Source organism: Wolffia australiana, chromosome 13 (genome assembly GCF_029677425.1).
Source record: "Wolffia australiana isolate 7733 chromosome 13, ASM2967742v1".
Lineage (NCBI taxonomy): Eukaryota > Viridiplantae > Streptophyta > Magnoliopsida > Alismatales > Araceae > Wolffia > Wolffia australiana.
In genome coordinates, this window is record NC_135847.1 from 11,575,648 (window position 1) to 11,600,482 (window position 24,835).

The window sequence follows — 24,835 nt, forward strand, 5'->3', positions numbered from 1 at the left end:
ACCTCATACATAGCGCTTTTTACGTACATGTGTGCTTTTACTGTCTTAAGTCAATCAAAGAGCACCACATCACATAGCATGCCTGCATTTTTTATGCGCTGCACGAGATGTGAACTTGCCGCGTGGAGAGATAATTTCCCAATATTTAAGTCCCTAATTAAATCGGCGCGCACAAATAGATGCCAACTGGAAATTATTTGTGTTTATGCCTTGTCGCTTTCTCTCTCTTTCATTTTTTTCCTGAAAATCATTAAAAAAATCCTGTTTAATTGTAATAAAATCCAGTAACTATTTTAATAGTATCTTTACGCCTGCGCACACGACCGAGAGCTGTTTTAAGGGCATAATTGCAACACAAATCTATGAAAAACCCTCCAACTTCAGACATTTCTAACAAACTCTTATTTTTCTTATAAATATACTTTTTCTCATTTAAAAATTTATTTCTTCCTCAAATAATTCCCACAAAATCCAATAAAATCCTATAAAATTCTAGAAAATTCATTAAGTCGTCCCAACATTAATTAAGATTAAAATTAGTTTTTAAACTTGCCATTTTCATTTAAAAATAATTATTCTAAGTTTTAATAAATTCCATAAAATTCATAAATTAACAGAAAATTAGGGACAAATCAGAATTCACTTGAAAAAATTAATTAACATGTAATATATGATAACAACCCCACTTAAACTCTTAATGTGCATAAAATTGTGCTCATTGCTTGAAATAAATACCAAATTTAGGGTTTTATCACCCCCCTACCTCTAACTAGATCATCCGACCATCCTACCACCCCATCCCATCAGATTTCACATTACCTCCCTTCCACCAAAGTCATCATTCCCATATTCACTCAGCCTTACTCGCCCATGCTCTACTGCCACCAAAGCTGACATCTCCACTTTAAAAATCTCAGGCCAACTTACTACTCAACCTATAGAGGCTGATATCACATCATCCGCCCCACTCCTTGCTTATCTCACATTCACATCCACTCTTTTCCTTCTCACACACTCACATCTGCTCTTTTCCTTCAACCTCTAAATGACACAATGTTGATCGAGGTGGAGTCACACATAGATACTGATATAGGCCATAGCTCACTCATAGATATATCTGGGAACCCACTTATGATGGAATATCTGAAAAAATGTCAGATATCCCTCCCATCCTCTTAAGTCATTGGGATGACCAGTCGATCTACATCCAATGGAAAGGATGATATGCATCATCTTCAGATGCACTAGATAATGAAACTAACCTCAATGGAAGCTACCTCACCAAGTCCACAATTACATGACACCAGAGATACACCCGTTATTCCGCAAGACCATGTGCTCATGAAGATGACATACCACCCACTGAATTGTTGCAGCATGGGCAACCTGAAAATATGGTCCCATAATTCACATCTAATCAATAAACACCATCTTACCTTTATTAGTCTAATGGGATCCATGATGCTACCAGGCCATATCCAACCACTTATTTGGCAATTCAATATGGGTCATTTTCACTCCATTCCTTAAAGTCATATCTGGTTCTTCTAGACACAAGCCTACATATTAACATGTTAATATGTAGGAGGGCCATAACATGTTACAAAGGGGTTTGAGGTCTGAACCAACATATAAAAATATCTATAATTTATGCATCATATAGATACCATAATTTTCTGTCACTTGTGAGTGATTGACATAGATAGGAAGGAGTGAGAGAGCATCGTCTAAATTATAGTATCATACCCAACGAGAAGTATGCTTCACTCCTCATGACCATGAGCTCTTATAAAATTACAAGGGAGTTTATCATGTGTATTCTAGCATTACATGGGTATATTCATACTTAGAGTTGTCATGGTCACTGTTTAATGACTTCATGGTCATGTTGTTAGGTTCACAAGGTGAATGGCTTCTCTAATCGATATTAGAGTCCATTCCTAAGGGAATAGCAATGATTCAAGTTGCGGAATCTGATAACATGCATTTGAGTAGGTTTATATGACCTCATTTACATGTTTATTTGAATTAAATTAATCATCTATGTGTCTTATCAAGCCCAAAATAGTTAAATTTCTTTTTATATCATATTTTAATTTAATAATTTTTAAATATTTTTAATCATTTATAAAACTCAAATATACCAATCAATAAAAAATTTATTAATTAATATCTATTTTTTGGAATTATTTAATGGCTCTTTGACTTTCCTATACTTCAAAAACTTGAGGAGAGAGAAAATTGAATGTTGAGAATCATTCAAATTCAAATCATGATATCTGACAATCCATGAGTTTTGGGCTGAAATTTTGAGCGGAGCTTCCTTTTTCATGACTCTTTCAATCCAAATGAATAAATAGAGCCTCAGAGTTTTGTAAAACTATATTTAAGATCACTTCCTCCTATAGAGGTGGATTGAAAGAAAGTGAAGTTTTGAAGGTGCATCAAGAGTGTTCTTAGTGTATTGAGTGTTTGGGAAGATAGAAAAGAAGTGTAGAAGCTGATCTGAATTACAAAAATACCTTGATCCCTACGGAAGATAGGGATCTAAGCTTAGTCTCTTGTCTTACATTAATTTTTCTCCTTCACAACCCTTTAGTTAGATCTACATTGGTACTTTCATCATCTCATTCTCATCACCATCTTCCATCATCTCATCTGACTACAGCCATCTCCAATATCAATCTTGATCTTGTCACCTTCGTCTCATATTAAAAGCCTAAAACATCTAGTCCATCATCTCCTTCTCCATTTCACAACCACCTATCCATTCTTCCATCACACCCCGTTAGTTAGATTATTATCCTTTATTCTTTTTCCAATATATTTCACCATCATCCATCCACATCCACTCACATCCATGCACCCATATCATCATCCTATCTTCTGATTGATCTTCCACATCCATCATCACTTCACATCTTCATCTATCTCACTCTCTCATTTTCATTTGATCTATCCATGCCCTCTCACCTATTCCCCATATGATTATTTATATAATTATAAGTAAATAATTATTATCACCCCTTTTACCACCTTGTATTCATCACATCACAATATCTTATTTCCTATGTGTCTCCTCTCATACATCTTGGATCATCCTTTACAGAGTATTTAAGCCCTAAATATTGGTTATCAGTGGAGGCGACTCTTGCTCACCATTAACTAGTGAAATTATTTTAGGAGTAAAAGTTTATAAATTATTATTAATTAATTTAAATTTAAAATACGAATTAACATCCTAATTTTCAGTTTATCAAGCCTATGATCAAAGCCCATTGCATATGAAGAAAGCATGTATAGACTATTTCCGTACCCTTCTCACCTCTCAATCGGCTGAGCTACTGGAAAGTATGCTCTCCTCCATTTGTTCTATGCCAAATCATGAGGATGCATTAGACATCTCTAGAGTTCCTAGCCATAAGGAGATCTAAGAGGTGGTCTTATCCACGTCCTTGGAACCTCTCGCTTCTTGCAACATAGTTGGCACCAATCTAGTATGTGTTGTGAAGGAGATTTTCCACCATAAGTCTCCTTGACACCACCTTTTTCTAAAGTTGGCCAGCCCGACGTCCTTCAAAGATATTTAACCCATCAGCCTTTGTAATGTGTGCTACAAAGTTTTGTAAGAGATTTTTACAAGAAGAATGTGAGCTTTCCTTGCCTGACTTATTTCACTAGAGAACTATGGATTCATCAATGGTCTTCATATCCATGAAAACATCATGATTGTGTATGAATTGGCCTAATCACTTGATTACGACATTCACAGATCCAACGTCATCATCAACCTTGATATGGAGAAAGCTTCTGATAGAATGGAGTCCACTCCCTATTGAAGTCCTTAACTACTTCAAATTTTTGAAGCACTTCATCAACTTATTCAATGCATGTGATCATAAAATCATTTCTCCATCCTACTCAGTGGTAGATCGACTCCTTTCTTTATGGCAACACGAGGTGTCAGCCAGGGTGATCCACTATCCCCCATCCTCTTCATTTTGATTGAAGAAGTCTTTTGTAAAAGTCTCTCTCGAGGTATTGCACAAGGACACATCCACCAATACAATTCAAAGAGGGCTTGACCGATCTTCTATTGCTCCATATTTGCCAATGATACTGATAACATCAAATTTGATCAATAAAATTATACTTTTATACTTGTTTTTTACAACATATTTTTAGATTTGTGCTATAATTATTCACCATTTTTTGAAAAAATAATCAATCATATATATAGATAGGGCATAGAAAAATAAATAATTATTTATTTTTCTATGCCCTATCTATATATATGATTGATTTTTGAGACTAAACCCACTTGACCCATTAGAGTCAAGTGGATTTCTCACATCTTCTTGGAGTTTAATTTGAAAAAACAGGATTTAGGTAAATAATATGGTGGATTTAGGATACAATGGGAGGAAAGGAGAAACTTAAGCCATCTAATAGATAATAAGAGGAGGTCTAATGCACAAGAAGCACAGTAACAGCCCATTCAAACCTCCATAAGGACCAGGTCAAGTAAATGTCAAAATTGTGAAACTAACCCACAATTTGAATTTGAAATCAGAGGTAGAGGAAACGAGGGTGCATGATGTAACACGATGAGCACCGAGATCGGTCGGCTCATGTTACAACACAAGGGATGGAACAGAATGCATGAAATTGAGTGATGAATGCAAAAGTTTTAGAAATTATCCAATAAGAATAACGAGGGCAACGGCTGATTTAAGATATGATCAATTAAAATTACGAAAATTGGATGGTTACAATCAAACTCCCAATGATCCGATTGGGATCACTAGACACCTATGACACGAGGGGCGTGAGGGCCCACTGGCATCCACAACTTCCTTCGTCAAGTAATTAGGCAGTAATTGCAATAAAGCCTGACTCTCGGTGATAGTGGCTAATCTTATTAGATTGTCGTTAAAACTCGACAGAGGAACAAATAGCAGAGGACAACACTGAAGGAAGTAATAAATCTTGAAAAAAGAGAGGAGTAGTAGTACCTTGTGGGGGTCAAAAACCCAGAGTCCAAAGCAGGGAATACTCATTGTGTTCACATGGCCGCAATGCATGAAAGTGGCAATTCCAAACTATTGTCTAAACAGGCAGGCGTACACGATGGTCTGGTACATGCACGACGAGGATGGTGGTCACGCTCACTGGCATGGAGGCGAGAGTGGGTGAGTGCGCACGGGTGATGCGCAGATGTGGCCACGCGGACTCCCGGGCATGCACGCATAGGCGCCCAAATGTGCGAGAAGGTGGGGCACGCAAACGCTTGGACACGCGGGGTGCAGTGCGTAGCATGCTTGCTCGTGGTTGAACGAGCACGCGCAGACGTGGTGTGCTTGCACAGGCATGCGCAGGCGCGGACGTCGGCAGATCGGGACACATGCGTCAATCAGAGTTTGGATGGAGGAAATTTGAGGGCTGCTGCAAGGCACAGAACGATGGCGGAGTGCCGCTGACGGTTGGATTTCAAGAACACCATGAGGGCTCCAAGAATCTGTTTCTTGGAGAGTAACTAACCCAAGGGAATTCTTGGAAGAAGACAAGTGGAACTGAGCTGTCGTACAGGGGGCGAGACCTGGACGATCAAGACCGCAGCAGGCGATCTTCTTTGTAAGTCGAACAATCTTGGAGGCAGATTCTTGAGCGTTCCAAGGAAATCAAGAAACAATGATTGAGGAGGGGACGGGGCCGGCAATGAGTGGTTATTCCACGAAGTGTCCTCCACATGGTGAACTGGCGATGTGCGGCCGACTCCTCCCATGATTCAATCTAGAAAAAGTGGTAAAATATAACTCCCCAGGGAGGTGGGGCAAGAAGCCAAACGAAGACAACCTTTCAAATTCTCAATAACACTCTAAGGCATCCTTGGGCATCCCGTCCCTTTATCTAGAGGGAGGATGCCAAAGTGGGCCGACATAGGGGAAAACTGTCGTGAGACGAGGTTTCCCCATAAAAATATATCAACAACATAAATGAAAAGATAACAATTAACGAAGCCCAAACATGGCGGCCCATCCGAATCGTTCATGAAAATTAAAATACAAGAAAATAAAATTCAATACTCGCGGTCATCAGCTATGTCGGGTACTTGAAGTCGTGGTCGCAAATGTTGGCTCGAGCTGTGCGGCATTGTTGACGTCGTCTCGTGTCTTGGCTGGCGTGATGGTCCCCCATCAGTCCATGCTAGAAATCAACAAATCCTAGCCGTATAAACCATTGGAGTTCAATCCAATGGCTGGAAAAGTTATGGCACTTATATTTATTTTCTTCTCCTCTTTCTTTGTATCTCATCCTGAACTTGATGTTGGAGGCCTAGTGCATCAGGTTTCTTTGATCCATTCTTTTTCTACAATTTTGTGGAAGAGAGAGTTCAAAGGTGATCCAGATTCTGGAGAAAGAGAGCCTCATAGCCCTAGGGGGAAATGACAACAAGGTTCCTGTGATCTCCTGAAATTTTTATTTGCATTTTCTCATCTTTTTATCTAATGGGAACGCAATGGGTTGATGTGCTATGAGGAGAATATGGAGTGACTACGAGAAAAAAAGAGTGAGCAATGAGTACCTTCCTTTCCCTGATGACAACCAAATCTACTTCGCAGCTCAAATTTTCCAACAGAGTGCATTGAAAATTCCCTTGATTCACCCAATTCTATGCGATTAAGCCTTCCACAGTCCTCATCATGTAGCACCTTTTTTTTTTGCCTCACTTATGATTCTAAGATCCCGCGCAATTTTAAGCATATGTGCATGGTCCGCTCAGTCACCTAGTGCATGCAGGTTATACTGCCAAGTCGCATGGACAATAGCTGCTAATGAAGAACATTCATCATGCCATAACAAACATTTCCAACTTATGTGGAAGCTGCAGTTTGCTCATTTCTTTGTTCACCTTTGAATCGGAACTTGTTGTGAAAAGGAAATAGTCTTTCATTCATATATTACAAAAAAGAAAGGACAGAAATATATAAAAAAAAAGATTAAAAAATAAATGAGAAATAAAGAAAGAAAAAAAAGAAGAAAAGAAAAAAGAATGGTGCCTTTTCACAATTGTCATGTCATTCATTACCATTGTGGCATGGCATCATTTACAACAGTCTCATCACAGCTGTTATTGCAGCTCACGCTCTTTACTGTCTTTCACATCTTGGCAATCCTTATCTATGCATGCAAACTACCCGGGACATTAGCCTTCATAAGTGGAACCTTTTCTTGGCTTATAGATTATACACCTTTCGAGCCCGAATATTCTGGCCTCTCCCACAACTGCTACAATATTTATTTCTTTCTGCCACCTATTAGGATGCTCACGCACATAGGAACACTCTTGACGATGCACTCTGAAGGGAGGATGAGTTGGGAAGGTCTGTGTACACTAAGTAGCCTCTTTTCTGTGAATATGAAGATCCATTATGAAGAGAGGGTGAAGAACTAGCCCCACTTGATGAGAGAGTGAGAAGCACGTTTTTCTCATAGCATCATACCCACAGATGATCCAGCCTCGACTCAAATTGAAGTGAAAGCATCATAGCCGTTTAGCAAGTCTCAACATACTCTAAGAAGACCAAACTAGCTATGGAGTTAGACTCTCATGACCCTACGTGGATCTGCATTGATGAACTGATGTTTCATTCCTTAAATGTGAGATCGAATAATGGCATTGTTCTACTACTTCCCACGTCAATATCTTAACCATTGCTAAGGGACTAGCAATAATTCAAGTGGGGGGCTATATGATAACATAAAAAACATGCATGATACATGGCATAGATCATCAGAACGAGAGGCTAATTAGGTTACTTTTACTTAAAAGTATCCGGAGTTTTCATCATATTACCAAATTAGCCATCAATGATCATGCCTGATTTAAATGATGTCATCATGAAGATCTATAGATATAGTTTTGTAATGAACCAAAATTGTGTCATGACAAGTTAGCAATTGCAAAAGGACTATAAAAGGGAAAGCTAATGAGTTTTAGAAGAATTGGAAGTCCGAATGTGTTGGGTGGTGTTTTATTTCACAATGCTTCTGTTTCCTACAATAAAAAGGGGTTTCCAAGCAAATGGAGCAGAGTGGTAAGTTAGTAGGCAGCATGCCCACCCAGAACAGAAGTTTCAACATAGGCGTACACCAACAACAGCATGACAAGGGGAGACAATTATTCAAATAATTACTACTGAATTTGATTTTTATACAGGCGCCTTATGTGTAATTAGTCCATATGGGACTAAATCCTTCCCGCTGACCACAATGTAGGACCTTATGGTTGTTTTTATGTAGGGAAATTGTACTAAAGAGGGGCGCGGCAAAATTTTTGGACTAAGCTTGGTCGGAATAGATCCGACAGCTGCTTGTGGGCGGAAAGATCCAACAACCTGGAAGAAGGAAGAGAGGCAGGAAAAGGAAAAAGAAAAGAGGAGGCAAATGGGAAGGGGGCGAGATTCTGAGCTGTAGAGGGAGACGAAGAGGGGGAGGGGAGAAATAGACATTCTTCTTCATCGTGAAATACTTCCTCCACCAAATATGCATTCATGTTTTGGAATTCGCCAAGCTCCAGGCGAAATGTGTACAATCATGAAGAAAGATTGAGCTGAGGAGAATCACTGAAGAAGAAGGTAACTCGAAGACGCCGAGCTACCACGTTGATCTTCGACCCCGATTTCTATCGACTAGAGTGTGAATCACAAACTACAACTAGTTGGTAACTTTGAATGTTTAAGCACTCGAGTTATTAGTTTATCGTTTAATGCATGTGAGTGGATTTCAGTGACAAATAGCACACTTAAACATTCATTTCATAATTAAATTCTGTCGTTCAACTCATAGAGACATAAATGAGCAGTCAATCTAAGTACACCCTTCCTTGTGGTTCGATCTCTGACTCACCATCTGCATTACTATTAAGTTAAACAAAAGGATGAGAGTTTTATTGTATAAGTTGACATTACACAACGATCAAATCAGCATTTGAATTTCAACTTATCAAGTGGCACTGTTGCTAGGGAGGGGCAACAACACATAGATTGATTTATTTTCTGTTAAGGAAGTGTTAAGAATAGAATATTTCCATGTTGAACTAATTATTGTGTTGAGTGATATTTATGAATGGCAGAAGATCATTAATCAAGAAATCGTTCAAAAACGGTGGAGGATCTTCTAACTAACAGACAACGACAAGGATGAAGAAATGGAAAATCAGCAGGATCCAGGTATGAATGGAGAGCAAGGTATGAGACATATGAGGATTATGGAATTCTCTGACCCACTAGAAAGCCAGCCTTTTACTAGGGTCTCAGCTCCTATAGCAGATAATGTGGTGTTTAAAATTGATCCGCATCTACTGGAGATTCTCCCAACATTTTACGGAAGATTTAGTGAGGAACCTTACGATTATTTAGATGAATTTAAGGATATATGTTCCGCATATAATTACCCTGGAGTGACGCAGAGCGGAACCTAATTGATATAGCGAGTGGAGGATTATTTGTAGAGGCATATGTTAATGATGTTATTCCTTTTATAGAAAAGTTGGTGGAGAGATGCGCATATGAGCAGAGTCTCTCATACAATGGTAGAGGTACAATATCTAAGAGAGGAGGATTAATCAATGTTAAAGCAGTAGAACCAAATATCCCATTTGAAAAGGTTGAAAGGGATGTTGGAAAGATAGGAAGGGTGGTTGAAGAGCTTTCTCAGCAATTCAAGACTCTTATGCAAACTCCGCCTGTGCAAGATTTATCTTATGGAGTCAATAATATGTCTAACTTGTATTGTTCAGTTTGTTCAGCTCAAAATCATACAGAGGAATCTTGCCCTATGTTAGAGCAAGTGAATGCCTTCGGGAGACAACAAGGAATTCATGATACTGGGATTCCCAAAGGAAACTTTGGGGGACATAAATGGAACAAGAATGTGAACCCACCAGCTCAACATCATGGGGAGTGCACTACCAATCAAGGCCTAGTGCTCCAACACACTTTCCTTACACAAAACCTTTTGTTTCCCAAAATGGTGTAAATCAAACTAATGAAACTCTTAATGACCTTGTCAGGGAACTGAGAGAGGACAAGAAGAATCAACAGAAGGCTAAAATCATAAAATCACTCCCTCCAAATCAAGTGAAATCGATTTCGAGCAAAAACATAAAAGAACCCGAAAACTCTTTTAAGCACTTCTTCGAGCACTTGGTGTGGATGTTTTTTTAACTCTTTTAAAATCATTTAAAATATTTTTAACTCAATTAAAATTCTCTAAAAAATACAATAAACTCTAGGAAGATATACTTCCTAATCTACATCAATACTCTGATAAAATACCTTAAACATTCTCTCTCGTTTCTATAAAAATTCCATATAAATTCAAAATCTTCTTTTAGGCATTTTAACAAACAGTTTGAGTTCAGGCATTGATCCTCAAAATTATCCTAATAAACTATGTCTAAAATTCTCCAAATTTTTTTAAAAATCACTAATATGTATCCATTACCCGTGCATAAAATTTGAGCTCTACATAAAATCGGTAAGGATATTGTCCTTTATAAATCACCATTAAATTCTTCCTTACTTTCACTTAGAGATTAAAACAAACACGTAGTGGTGTTTGTTAACCCTCTTACTCATTATTTAATTCTACTTCTAAGTTCCAATCCCCGTGGAGATGACCTTTCTCAACACTATACATATCTGAGTAAGTTTACAAAATAAAATTTTATTTTACTGAAGCAAAAATGACAAAATTACACTTGTTTTTGCTCTGTCACTCCACAGCCAGTTCGTCCATGACACCGCATCTTATAGTGTCATTGCCACTGGTCCACGCACACCAATCACATGTACTGCTTGGCGCCCAGCGTGTTCTAATGGCTATTGAATGCTCGCCTCCGCCGTGCTCCGTGCCGCTGCCACATTCACACCAGTATTCGTCACCCACATTGCACGTAGCCACGGTGGTTGTTGCCCGCAGTCGCCACTATAACCGCACGCACCTGTGCTCACGCTACGCCTCCCTCTAGTTCTAGCTCTTTAGTGGGACCCTCTCTCTCTCTGTCCTCTTCACCTCTGATCTTCAGCTACTGCTCTAGTGTTGCTTTGTGGCTGCCTGTTGAGCTATAATGTGCCCGTCTCTGGCACACCTCCACCTTCCCTGCCCATACCGGTTTGTGCCGAAAAAGACTCCACCGATGAATGCCACCATCGACGAGGTGCGCCGTTTCCCTCTGCTCGTCAGTTATCTTACGTCTTATAATATATTTTTGGCTGCACTCCACCGCGCTCGGGTTAGATTAGGTGAGAGAAAATTATCGAGAACACTACGAATTGAGTGAATTCCCAGGTACAGGTTGAGCCCGTCCGTTCCGTGCGAGCCCCTACGGAATTATTCTGTTCGACGCCGTAGTCTCCTTTGTCACTCTGACAAGGGTCAGAAGGTCATTGTCTTCGTCATTGGTTGCCTGCCTAGAGCTCGGAAGCCGGCTATCCTCCCCAAGTCGAACCTGCACGTACACTCGTCTAGGGTTTCATCGCATCACATAGTTACATTCATTTAGTGAATTTACCCATCAAACGACGCCATCCACGACGTCCGACATCAGAAACTAAGGCAGGGAGTGAGGGAGAAAGATGGAGAGAGTGGGGAGAGTGAGAGAAAGTGAGATAGGAATCAAGACAGAAACTAAGACAGAGAGTGAGGGAGAAAGAGGGAGAGAGAGTGCGCGTGAGAGAGAGGATATAGGAATGGAGAGAGAAACTGAGAGAGAGGGAGAGGGACAAAAAAAGAGAGAGAGTGGGAGAGAGAGAGAGATATATATAGAAATGGAGAGAGAATTTGAGAGAGAGGGAGGGAGAAAGATGGAGAGAGAGATGGAGGCAGAGAGATAGATATAGAAATACAGAGGGCAGGGGATAGAGGGAGACAGAGAGAAGAGGAAAAAGACAGGCCAAGGGAGAAAGAGAGAGTAACGGAGATAGAGAGAAAGGGAAAGAGAGAGAGAGAGAGATTACTTTCATATAGAGATGGTAGTGCTGTGCGGTGCGCAAATTTGCACAGTTAGTGTGAGTTGTATATCGCACGAAAGCCACTATGCAATGTGCAGTGGGAATCTGTGCAGTAATTCTTAAAGAAAAGTTACTCCAACTTTAGAAATTGCTTGGAAATCCTACTTCCTTATAACTATACCCATTTTCAATTTTAAAAATCATTTATTCCCAAATAAGTCGATAAAATTCTAGAAAACATATAACTTTGTCTCCACATAAAATATTAGTAAACTAGCTATTTAAATGTGCCAATTTAATTTAAATAGAGTTATTCCAGGGTTAATTAAATTTCATAACATTAACGAATTAACAAGAAAATAGGGAAAAACCAGGATTCACTTTGAATAGTAATTAAGATATAAAAGTATTATAAAAACCCTATTTTAAAATATTTAAATGGATAAAAATGTGCTAATTACATAAATTAAACAACAAAGGATAACATTTATCAATTCCAGATTTATCAAAAATTGTCTCATGGCTATGATTCCATGACTAAAATATTTATTAGTATACAGTAAATATTTAATGGTTTAATTGCCTTCACTACTTTTTTATTATTATGCAGTAAAGATTTCATGCTCAAAGGAAATTTATTTAGAACTATGAAATTGTCACAATAAAAAAAATTATCATCATTAGGTATCCACTCCATAATTATTTGGAATAAATTATTTATTATTATAGAAATTAAATATTTCATGTTTGAATTTCCATCACAAATATTTTTACCAGTATACAGTAACTATTTCATGTTCCATGAGTAAATTTTTTATAACGATGAAATTGTCACAATAAAATAGTTTATCGACTCGATAGTTATTCGGAATAAATTATTTATTAATATATACAGTAAATTTTTCATGTTTTAATCTCCATCACAAATAATTTTAGTAATATACAGTAAATATTTCATGTTACATCACAATAAAAATAGTTTATCTTCATTAGGTATCCACTCAATGATTATTCAGAATAAAATATTTATTATAATACTGTAAATATTTCATGTTTTAATTTCCATCACAAATATTTTTAGTAACATACAGTAAATACTTCATGTTTTAATTTCCATCACAAATATTTTTAGTAACATACAGTAAATACTTCATGTTTTAATTTCCATCACAAATATTTTTAGTAACATACAATAAATACTTATTGTTTTAATTTCCATCACAAATAGTTTTAGTAACATACAGTAAATGTTTCATGTTCCAAGTTAATATTTATAACTAAGGAACTGTCAAAATGAAAATAGTTTATCGTCATTAGGTATCTACTTAATAATTATTCTGAATAAATTATTTATTACTATAAAATTAACATTTACTAATTAGGTGACCATAATAATAGTTTACGTCCATCAAATTTGTGGACAGTAATAGATTGTTTGTAAGTATTTAATCTTTAAAATGAACATTTATTTTAGTCAGTCCACCTAATTTAACTAATTGGCATAAATAACATGTTAAGAATTACTGAAGTATAAATGCCACCACAACTATCATCAATACATAAACAAATGTATAAATGGTTCAACAAGTTGAAGGAAAAAGAAATGAACTTAATGAACACTCGGGTCTTCGTCACTATCCTTGTCTATTTATTTGATATGATTGTCGTCATCGTCCTCCGCTTGTCACCAACACTTGAGTGTCATTAGTAATTCGATGCTCTTTGCTATCAACCTGGAATGCTTGTAGTTGATGACATCACAATCGGTAGAGAAGAATCTTTCAAAGGGCGCACTTGTTGCAGAGACCGATAGAAATTCCTTCGCAACTATTGCCATCCTTAAATATAAGTGTTCTCCTATTACTTTCCACCAATGCAATAGTTTTGTCCCCTTGAGAGGAGGTGAGCTCATGTACACATCTAGCTCGTGCCCTGGACTAATGGTTGGTGTATGATCACTGTCTGGTAACAACTCATCTAGTGCATCACTGAAGAAGTTGTAGACATCCACTCTGGTCAAAAACATCCAAAAGAATCTGAACGAATTATGCACATACACGATTATTTCGTCCCGGTGGACACGGTCAAGTAACAGTAGCTTCATGGAGGGATCATCGAGGGCAGCAACGATTAAGGCCTGGTAGCGAGTGAGGATTGATGCATATTTGCTCATTTTGGTCTCCATCACCTCACAAGCCTTGTACACTGATGTATGATGTCCGATGGATATAACATTGTTGAATTGTAACATCATTCACTCTCTAGTACCAATCATTACAGCATTCAAGTGTGTCATCACTGCTTTGATGATTTTGAGAGTTTGATCCCTCCATGAAGCTATGGTTACTTGACTGCAACCACTAGGACAAAATAATCGTGTATGTGCAATGACTTAGTGAAGGGGTCTTGATCGGCATTTGTTGTGGGCACTATTGATCGGCATACGATTGTAGTAGTCGACTGAAGGGGTTGTAATATACTCACAAACTCCTTGATAATTGCCCATTCCTCATCACATAACACTTATTTTTTAAAAACGTTCCACGTAATGATACCTATAACATCACTTTTCTCAATAGCAGTTAGTAGCATTGCGTACGTAGAATCCATCTTGTTGGCCAGTCCAACGGAACCTTTCTATAATCAAGTAATCCAAATTGTGTGCATAACGCTGCATAGCATTCTTCACGTTGTATTGAACCCGTATTCCTGTAACTATCTCTCGAAGCCGGAGTACGACATCACCTAGTGTAGATGTACCTAATGCAGCAAGTGTGTTACCTTATTCTATATCATTCATACCAACCATATTGTCCTCATCTATAATTAACAACTTTAATGTTGTCTTTGTCACACGTAGGGAGCTCAACCCAGCCTGGACCACAAGGTTTATCACATGCGTAGCACAAAGCATGTGTCTACCTGCACTGAATTACAAGGTTCACTAACTTCAGATGTTACTCAAAAATGCTCATCATCTTTATGTTGTTCGATACGTTGTCTATGGTCACTGCACACACTTGCACAAAATTGCATCATCAATATAATGCAATGGAGAAACAATCAGTGGTGCCCTATTCAATGAAGTAACCTCTACTTTTTTCTTCAAGTCAAACGCTCTAGGATTTCAAGGATTTGTGCACTCATATTTTCACCGGTGTGGGACCCCTTCAATTGGCGTATGCCTAGAACACACTTGCACAACTTTTACTTAGAGTCCACTCAATGCACATTCACACCTAAAAATGTAATATTGTTTTCCAAAGTCCATGCGTCAAGTGTTAATGACACTCGTGCATTCTGGACCAATCTTCTTCATATCTTGATAGAGAGAAAATGCTTTCGCCTTGATATCCCTTATAGACGGGACTAATATTTCTTCTTGAGCAATGTAACGGAGAAGTCGTATGAAGTACTTCTTCCTAAAAATAACCCATGGAAAATCAGAAAGACAAATAAAGCACACCAGCTCTTATTTGGTCTTCTCCATTGTACGCCTATTACAATAATGTTTCTTAAAATCTGCGGTGTCAAAAAAAACTGACATTGTTCTCTCTTTTGAAACTCGACTTGTCTTTTTCTAAAAGTTTGAAACATTTTACTGTGGAACTTTCCAAATTCCTCCACAATGGAGTCCTACTTTGATACTTACTACGGTCTACAATGAGACCACACAAGTTACATTTGAATTTTTTCCCACCCAAATCTGTGTAGTGCCTTAGAGCATCACATGCATTAGGGCAAGCCTTTTTCTATTTGGTGTTTGGGCAACTATGATATTATTCATCTTCTACAGCATAAGGTGCATGCAAAGACATACCAACTTCCATCCTATAATTTTCAAGATCATAATGTGGATGGTGAGAAGAAAAATAAATTCAAGACATCACAAGCTCATAAAGGGGATGGCGAACATAAAAATACATTAACAACATCATGGGGATATAATGGAAATACATGTGGCCGGCAAGCCAATCACACATTTCGCATCTCGTTCCATGTTCATTAATACAACATATTCATTATAGTGCACGTGTGATGCTTGTAATGAAGTCCATGAATACCTTATTGGAATTAGTGAATTATGATGAAATCGTAATATCGAGATCACTAGTCTTTAAGCATGTGTTCTAAACATTCCTATTCGAAGGATACTCGAGAAGGACATCGAAGTATCCAGATAGAATAACACTATCTAGCCTCACTCATATGATGAGTATGGCCAGTCCCGCAACCATTAGTGTGGAGACACTAAGGATAGATAGTGGGTGCTCTTTAGTGGAAAGAGTTTACTGAATTGATCCGTACGAATCCCTGAATGGTATTATACTGAACTGTCAATCAGGTCAATTTGCGTCACGGTTGTGTAAGTGGTCCTTAGACCTGTGACACCAAAGACGTCATCTAGATGGAAGTTTGTTGATAATCTCAATTTTAGGGTTAAAATTCGTCATTGGTGATTGAGATTATTCAATAAAAATATATATAACCGTACTTGAAAATACATAGTTAGTGATGAGTATGGATCGTCTCCATAGGGAACGATGATGATGAACGAGAGGATCGATGAAAACAAGATTCGAGGACGTCAGCTAGTGATATTGATCAAAGATACGTAAGCTATAAGTTAATTTAACTTAAAGAAAAGAGTAAGCGAATGTGACGGACATGAGGATGGTCGATGGTATGCACGAGGGTAGTGGATAGGATGTAGAGTGGTACGATGGAGAAGATAGAGAGAAGAAATAATAGGGGCGTAATTAGGTGAAATGATAAATGAAAATTTGATAAACAAAACTACAATTATGATAATGATGATGTCGAGAGAAAAACAACATAAGGCAAAGACACTTACCTTAGATCCTTACGTTCCACTAGGATCACGGTGATTTGTGAATCCCGATAAGCTCCCCCTCTTCTATTATGCTTCTTCCCACATACCCAAGACACCAAGAACACACTTGATGGATCTCAAAACTCATTATCTTTCAATCAGCCCACACAAGTACGAAGAAAGTTCAAGATGAATTTCACAATGATACAGACCTTTATTTATAGATCAGAGGTATGGATAGAAATAGGAGGGGAAGACAAAGCAGTGCTAAAAATTTGAGCTCAATCCGAGTTGTAGATCAAAAGTTATGGCCGTTTGAAGTAGAAGCAATCCTAGCCCTTATTTCATTCTCTCTCCATATCAACATACCCAATTTCTGTGCCCGTTAAGAAGTCAAAGCACTTCATATTTTGTGCTTTTCATATTTCGTGTGGGCGCCCTTTGTATTCCGTGCCATGTGTACTTGAAAAAATATAAAGAAATTCAAAGAAAAAACATTAAAAAATACATTTTTTCTCGAGGCTGACGTGGCAATGCATCAACGTGCCATGTCACCCTCTTTTTCTTCTCATTTCCTTGTTTGAAATGAGTGGACATGAGCATGCCACGTGATCTTGCGCCAAAAAAAACCAAAAATACTTAAAAAATCATATTAAATAAAATAAAGACCCAAAAAATACGTATGAATATATATATATATATATATATATATATATATATATATATTGACTTAGAAAATTCATATCTTTCTCAATTTAATGTCAACAAAATTCCAGAAAAATCATATTCTGTCTCAAAAATTATATTCTTTTAGAATATATTGTTATAAAATCCCAAAAAATACAGAAAATTCAGAAATGCATTCTAAAAATAGATTTAAATCATTTTAAGATTGATAACATTTTAAGATTGATAACATACACACTCCTTTGTATCTTCTAGAACACGAGGTGTAGCTTGGCACCCCATGTGTTGGAGATTCGACCTATCGATTGGGTTAAATCGATCCAACATTAATTAATCTATATGATGATATAGTTAATTACTTTAGAAGGCCAATAAAGGTTATTGGGCCACTGGAGTTGTTAACTAGACTGATACATGGACATAGAGGGTCACACGCAAATGGTCTTTTGGATGTCAAAAGATATACTTAAGTTTTAGGGGTTTTATGAAAAATATTCACTTAGTATAAATAGGGGAAGACCCTGAGCGAAATTCACCCAGGCCAGAATTTTTCACGGGCCTTCCCCTTCTTCTCCACTCTTCTTGCATCTCTCTACATGCCCGATACGATCGGAACGACGTAATGAAGACGGTGGAGGTAGATTGTGGCTCGTAAAGGAGAAGGAGGAGATTCAACATGCCGAGGATTGCGTGGATACGTCTAGAGGCTGCACACTTGAGTAGCTCGACTTGTCTCCCTCCGGGATCCAAGAAATCATGGATGCGATCTATGCAAAGGTACTTCATTTCATAGTTTTAATGATGTCGTTTTGATTTCACTCAAGGCTTCCACTGCGGAATGTTTTGATTTGTTCATCCATGTCAAAGCCTCTAGAACCCAACAAGGTATACTTAGAATCTAACCAAGAGGTTGGGACAAATAATTTTAATTTGAATGAAATTAGACATTCATATTATTTTTCAAATAATGAAACCAACGAACAATTCAGCCATATGACACTAGTGCAATATATATATATATAGAACAAGCAATTTAATTTCAAACTGAAGCAATCAAATGTCGATTCCAAAATGAGTACATGTAGCCATAAACATTCATAAAAAGACAAAAATTTGGAAATAATAAAAAATAATTATATCAAATAACTCACAAGAGAGTGCACCACACTATCAAGGCTGACCACAATTGGAATGCACAACTGATAATTGTCAAACTGATGATATATACCATTCGTTTTTAGTATTGTGGTCAACGCCTACGAACATGAAAAAAAATAAATTTTAAGTTTGTGTGGAAAACATTTGATTCACTTGTTACGGCTGCAAACATTTTATTCATAAAATATTGAAATGATGATCTCAAAACAGGTCCTTACACCCATAAGTATTCGTAAAACTGGATAAAAAGAGTGATCATCAGAACATATCGAACAAAATCCTATCAAGAGGAAAATACACATTGATACATGCATTTTTAAGTTTGACTTTGAATTTTGAACCTTTTCTGATAATGACTACAATGGCACATTAAAAAAATTTTACACGTATAACTAGGTTGACAAGGATAGAGTTCGTACAACGTGATGAACAATGACAATTACTTTGAAACATTGGCATCGATGTCCTAGGACGAACATAAGCATACCCATGAAATCGAATTGCTCGATCAACATCACAATTATGAAATTATCTACATTTTTGAATATTATGATCAATACATGGATGGTTAGATTACAGAGATATATAGACATAAAAAGAAGAGAGGGGACAAATAGATACACGGATAGAAAGAGAGAGATGCATATACATAAGTACACATATATATAATAACTCTGGCGAACCAAGAGAGAAAGAAGAGAGGGGACACATAGATGCACGGATAGACAGAGAGAGATACATAAGTAAGAGAGAGGAGAGGAGATATCTGAGGAAGATTAAGAGAAATAGTTAGATGGATAGAGATTGAAGAGATAGATACATAGAGATATGAAAGAGGGGAGAATTAATCTGAGGAAGATTCAATAGAACATAGAGATATAAATAGAGATCAATAGGAGGATGGTTAGATTACAGAGATAGATAGACCAAGAAAGAAGAGAGGGGACACATAGATACACGGATAGACACAGAGAGATGCATATACATAAGTATACAGATAGACTGATATGTTACTAAAGGGGAACCAAGAGAGATTTATAGAGATTGGTGAGATGAGAGAATTGAGAGATGTGATCTATCCCGGAGGAAGAATCAATAGAATAAATACATAGATTGCAAGGACAGATAGAGCGAGATAAAAGAGAGATGATACATATATATATGAATAGAGAGAGAGATATATATATACATAAGTTAGAGAGCGGAGACGATATATCTGAACTGTGAAGAACCAAGAGAGATAGATAGATAGAGATTTAAGAGAGAGGAGATATCTGAAGAACCTACTAATACGAAACTCGGAATCTAGCAAATGCCATTCTCGAGGAAGAATCAAGATAGATAGATAGATAGATGGATGGATAAATACACATAGAAGGAGAGACCAAGAACTACGTTGATTAGTACCTTGGGCTTGGGAGCGTCTTCTTCAAAGGAGAGCAAGAGAGAGGAAGAGGGGAGGGAAAGCAAAGGAGAGCGACAGAGAGCGAGCGCGAGAGAGAGAGGAAGAGGGGAGAGAAATCAAAGGAGAGCGAGACAAAGGTCTGTGCGGTGTGCGGTGCGAATGTTCGAATTTTTTGTGGGACGTGCCGTGGGAAAATTGCACCGCACCGCACAATTGCATAAAAGATATTCGGTAGCACAAGTGGACCATCTCTTATTTCATACCTTCTCATTCATGATGTCGTATTTTCCCCTTTCATGGGTTTCTCTCTCCTCGCAAACTATCTCAATACTCCTATTCTTTCTCTTCGAAATTACAGCAAGCCGAAGGGAAGTCCCATCATCATCGCCATCTTCAGCATGGACGGCCCAGATCACCCCTCTTTTTTTCCCCCACCAAACCCACAAACAATTCCAAATTGCTCATAAGGAACCAAAAAGAACTTATTTCCAATTTCTCGAAATCAAGGGGCTCACGAGGAAACAAAATCCCAGGCACGTGCCGTGAACAGTCAGCAGATAAGGACAGAACGCGAGGGGCCATCGAACGGCCACAATCCCTGATGATCAGCCGCCCGTGCAACGACAGCCGTTGGATCGGCCCTCTCTAGAGAGAGAAAAGCACTTTGACAACGAGACGAGGAGAGAGAAACAGGGAGATCGTCGAAGAACAACAAGAACTAGCGATCTTCCTGCTCGATTTCATTCGTAGTTGGGATCGGCGGCCGGATCTGCACTCTCGTACGGTGATTCATCTGGTGTTCACTCTTATTGAAAAGTTTGGTCCGATTTGATGGTTTAGATCGCTGTATTTCCAAGTTTTCCGGGGGAAATCGGCGTCGGGTTTGTTCCTTCGATTGTTCTTCCATGGTTTACTTCCCGGATGAGGTTGTGGAGCACATATTCAGCTTCCTCGGCTCGCATCACGATCGGAACATAGTTTCGCAGGTGTGCAAGGCTTGGTACAGGGTTGAGAGGCTTAGTCGGAGTAGCGTGTTCGTCGGGAATTGCTATGCGGTTGCGCCGGAGAGGTTGATTTCTAGGTTTCCTCGCGTTCTATCGGTTAATTTGAAGGGGAAGCCCCATTTTGCGGACTTCAATCTTGTGCCTCAGGATTGGGGAGGGTTTGCGCGGCCGTGGATTGAGGCATTGGCTGGGGGCTGCCCTGATCTTGAAGAGCTTCATCTGAAGAGAATGGTGGTCACTGATGAATGTCTGGAGCTCCTTGCTCGATCCTTTCCTTGTTTCAAGGCGCTTTGTCTCGTCAGCTGCGATGGATTCAGCACTGATGGTCTTGCTGCTATTGCCACACATTGCGCGTAAGAATTCAGTTTTTTTTTTTGTTTCTGAAATTATCCAGCTACTGATTCAACTTTTTTGAGCTGCTTGAACATGGGGATTGATTTTTTTTCATAGGAAATCATGAACTTCTTGCCCTAGAAAATGGGTTCTTCCCCTTTCATTTCTTCCCTAAAAACCGGAGGAGATTGAGAACCCAGTAGGATTCGGAATGTCTGGAATGATTTCTTTTTTTGATGTCATTGTAATTGATGGTGAAAATGTTGTCAGGGAAAGAGATCACCCAAGTATGAAAAAAACTCTGTATTCGTCATCATCAAGTACATGATTTTTTTGTTTTCTGGTTAAAAATGAGGTGAAATGACAGTTGATGTTGGCGGGCCCATCATTTAATAGTATTAACCCATCTGTGGCACCCCATCATTTAGTAGTGACCCGGCCCGGGTTGTTGATTCTGGACTAGAACAATAAACCATGTTAAATGGAGTTCTTGCAGAACCTTCCTTGCATGGTACCTAAACGGAGACGGTTGGTGCTTACTATGGTTCCGGATCGTCCCGGACGTGGACGATGGACGGGACTGGGCGAATTTCGTCCCGTCCGACGTCCAGTGTAAGTTCAGGGACAAAGGACGTGATGGTTTTTCGTCCAACGATAAAAAAACCGTCCCGTCCAATCGTACCGGGACGGTTTTTTATCCCGTCCAGTCCTCCCTGGACGAATTTTTGTCCCGAAATTCGTCCCGGACGAAAAAAACCCATTTTATATTTTCAATATATTAAAATAGATTTTTCTAAGTTTTTAAAGGGAAATATGGAGGAGAGAGAATCTAAATGGACACATGTACAATTAATTCTGAGCAGCGTCGGTTTGCATGCGCGAAAAAATACAGGGACCTTGATGCAAATTGTCATAACGAGGCCACGTGGCGAGATCTCAACCGTCGGATGTGAATCCAGCGGTTTTTCATCCACATCTGCCGGTCCATTGTCCAAGACCTCCGGACGGATGATTTTTTCATTCCACGGGATGAAAACCGTCCCATCCGGTGGTCCAAGGGATGAATTTTCATCCCGAAATTCGTTCATGTCCTCAGACGGGACCATTTTTTCGTCCCTGGACGAAAAATTCGTCCTGTCCGCTTCCCTGAACTATAGTGCTTACCCATTACTTTGTCAATGTCATTCTTCAACAATGACCCCGTCAATGGCGATTGCATCGATAACATCGTCAGCCGTGTAACATCCTAAATCTATTATCGTCATGATAAACATCATTGAGACACAAACATTGATATATGTGAACCCCTAAAATCTGGTTGATTTATCAATTTCTTGATCTACGTGGGATAACTTCCAACTTCCCTTCCCAGCCCTTGTACTCATACAGTTTGGTACTTTACTCTTGTACTTTGGCTTAAATTTGACCCCCGTGATGTCTCTTCTGCTGTGCTTCCTCAGGCGCCTTAGGAAGCTTGAGCTCCACGAAAACGAGGTGGACGATCGAGGGGAGTGGCTGAGCTGCTTCCCCCAGTCTTACACGTCGCTAGTGTCATTGAATTTTGCATGTCTTAAAGGGGAAGTGAACTCGGCGGCCTTGGAGAAGCTCGTATCCCGGTGCCCCAACCTCAGGAGCCTGTGGATGAACCACAGCGTATCGCTAAAAACCCTCTCCAGGATCATCACCAAGGCGCCGCATTTGGAGGACCTCGGCACCGGATCCTTTGTCATCGATCCTCGGTCCGATGCGTACAAGAACTTGTCGCGCGCCTTCCTCCGCTGCAAGTCCATCAAGAGCCTCTCTGGCTTCTGGGACGTCTCCCCGGGCTGCCTACCTTCCATTTATCCCTTATGCAGTAACTTGACTTTCCTGAATCTGAGCTATGCCCCTGCCATTCAAGCCGGGGACCTCGTCAACCTAATCTGCCGGTGCTCCAAGCTCCAGAAACTCTGGGTACCTCTCATTTTTTTCCAAGTATTTCATGGAGTCAGGCTCTAGAACTTCGTCATTTTAGTAGGTTTCTCAATCTTGCTGGTCTTTCAGGTGCTGGACTGCGTAGGGGACAAGGGCCTGGCTATGGTGGCTTCCAGCTGCAAGCAGCTGGAGGAGTTAAGGGTGTTTCCATTTGACCCTTACAGTTCAGGAGCTAACTCTGTGAGCGAGGAGGGCCTCGTCTCCATCTCTGCAGGCTGCCCCCGCTTGAACTCCGTTCTCTACTTCTGCAACCGCATGACGAATGCGGCTCTCATAGCCGTGGCAAAGAACTGCCCCTATTTCATCCGATTCCGGCTCTGCATCCTCGCCCCGCAAAAGCCAGATCCTGAAACGAACGAGCCACTGGACGAAGGGTTTGGCGCGATCGTCCGATCCTGTCGACAGCTCCGGCGGTTGTCGGTGTCCGGTCTGCTCACAGACCGGGTCTTCTTCTACATCGGCAATTATGGGGAGAAGCTTGAGATGTTGTCAGTGGCCTTTGCCGGGGACAGCGATAAAGGAATGATGTATCTGATGGATGGATGCCGGAGCCTGAGGAAGCTGGAGATCAGAGACTGTCCTTTCGGGGATGCGGCACTGCTCAGGGAAATTGGGAGGTTCGAAGGCATGCGATCTCTGTGGATGTCATCGTGCGAGTTGACATTGAGGGCCTGCCAGGCATTGGCGGCGGCGGCACCATGGTTGAATGTGGAGGTGATTCAGGATGATGATGATGATGATGATGAATTTGGGGAAGAGGAGAAGAAGATTCAGAAGATGTACCTGTACAGGACACTGGCCGGGCCCAGAAACGATGCTCCTCCTTGTGTCTTCACCCTCTGAGGGGTTGTGGCTGGGCACACTGATTAAATTCATCTCCTTCATCATTTTCTTGAAAGTGGAACTGTTGATGCAGCCACTGCTCTATAGTATTAGTCTGGGTTTTGGCCTGCTGGATCTGAGATGCCTAGTTTTTAGTGGATGATTTTAAAGAAGTGGTTGAACAAGACAGAACATGAGTAAAAGCACAAAATTTTATGTCTAGTGAACTCTGGCTTGGTTTTTGGGCATGGAAATAGAAGGCAGACTACTGTTTTGAGAATTCTTCCACTCCTTGAGAATTAATTTCAAAGAGTTCTTCAACCTAGTCCTGTCATAATTTTGTCATATTTGGTTGTCTCTTTTTATATTTCAAGCATTGGGTTCATTAACCCTGCTCATCATGAAGGATCATGTGATTTTTTGTGATGATTATCTCCCATGATTAAGTTTTCAATCTCATATAAACTCTCAGCACCATCATGCTGTTGTCAAAAGACAAATATATTGCCTGATGGTACATTAGATATATTCCCATCGGAATTTTGTATACTAAACACCTGGCTCCATGTAATTCTTACTGGTGCAAATACATCCAATGGGC

General features: G+C 39.4%; 1 protein-coding gene and 1 long non-coding RNA gene across 3 annotated transcripts; one reads left to right on the plus strand and one right to left on the minus strand.

Moving 5' to 3' along the window:
- Positions 1-17,008: 17,008 nt before the first annotated feature.
- On the minus strand, positions 17,009-20,690 carry LOC144711015 (uncharacterized). Its single transcript, XR_013583445.1, has 3 exons — positions 20,104-20,690; positions 18,690-18,794; positions 17,009-17,313 (listed from the first exon to the last, which is right to left on the minus strand). It is a non-coding gene; the product is annotated as an uncharacterized LOC144711015 (long non-coding RNA).
- Positions 20,691-20,809: 119 nt separating this feature from the next.
- On the plus strand, positions 20,810-24,514 carry LOC144711014 (transport inhibitor response 1-like protein Os04g0395600). Of its 2 annotated transcripts, XM_078584909.1 has the most exons (4): positions 21,030-21,170; positions 21,253-21,458; positions 22,899-23,391; positions 23,482-24,514. In XM_078584909.1, the coding sequence occupies exons 2-4, from the start codon at positions 21,334-21,336 to the stop codon at positions 24,253-24,255; spliced, it is 1,392 nt and encodes a 463-aa protein (XP_078441035.1). In that variant the 5' UTR covers positions 21,030-21,170; positions 21,253-21,333; the 3' UTR covers positions 24,256-24,514. The 2 variants fall into 2 exon arrangements, with proteins under 2 accessions (XP_078441034.1, XP_078441035.1); XM_078584908.1 differs by having other exon boundaries at positions 20,810-21,458.
- The last annotated feature ends 321 nt before the right edge of the window (positions 24,515-24,835 follow it).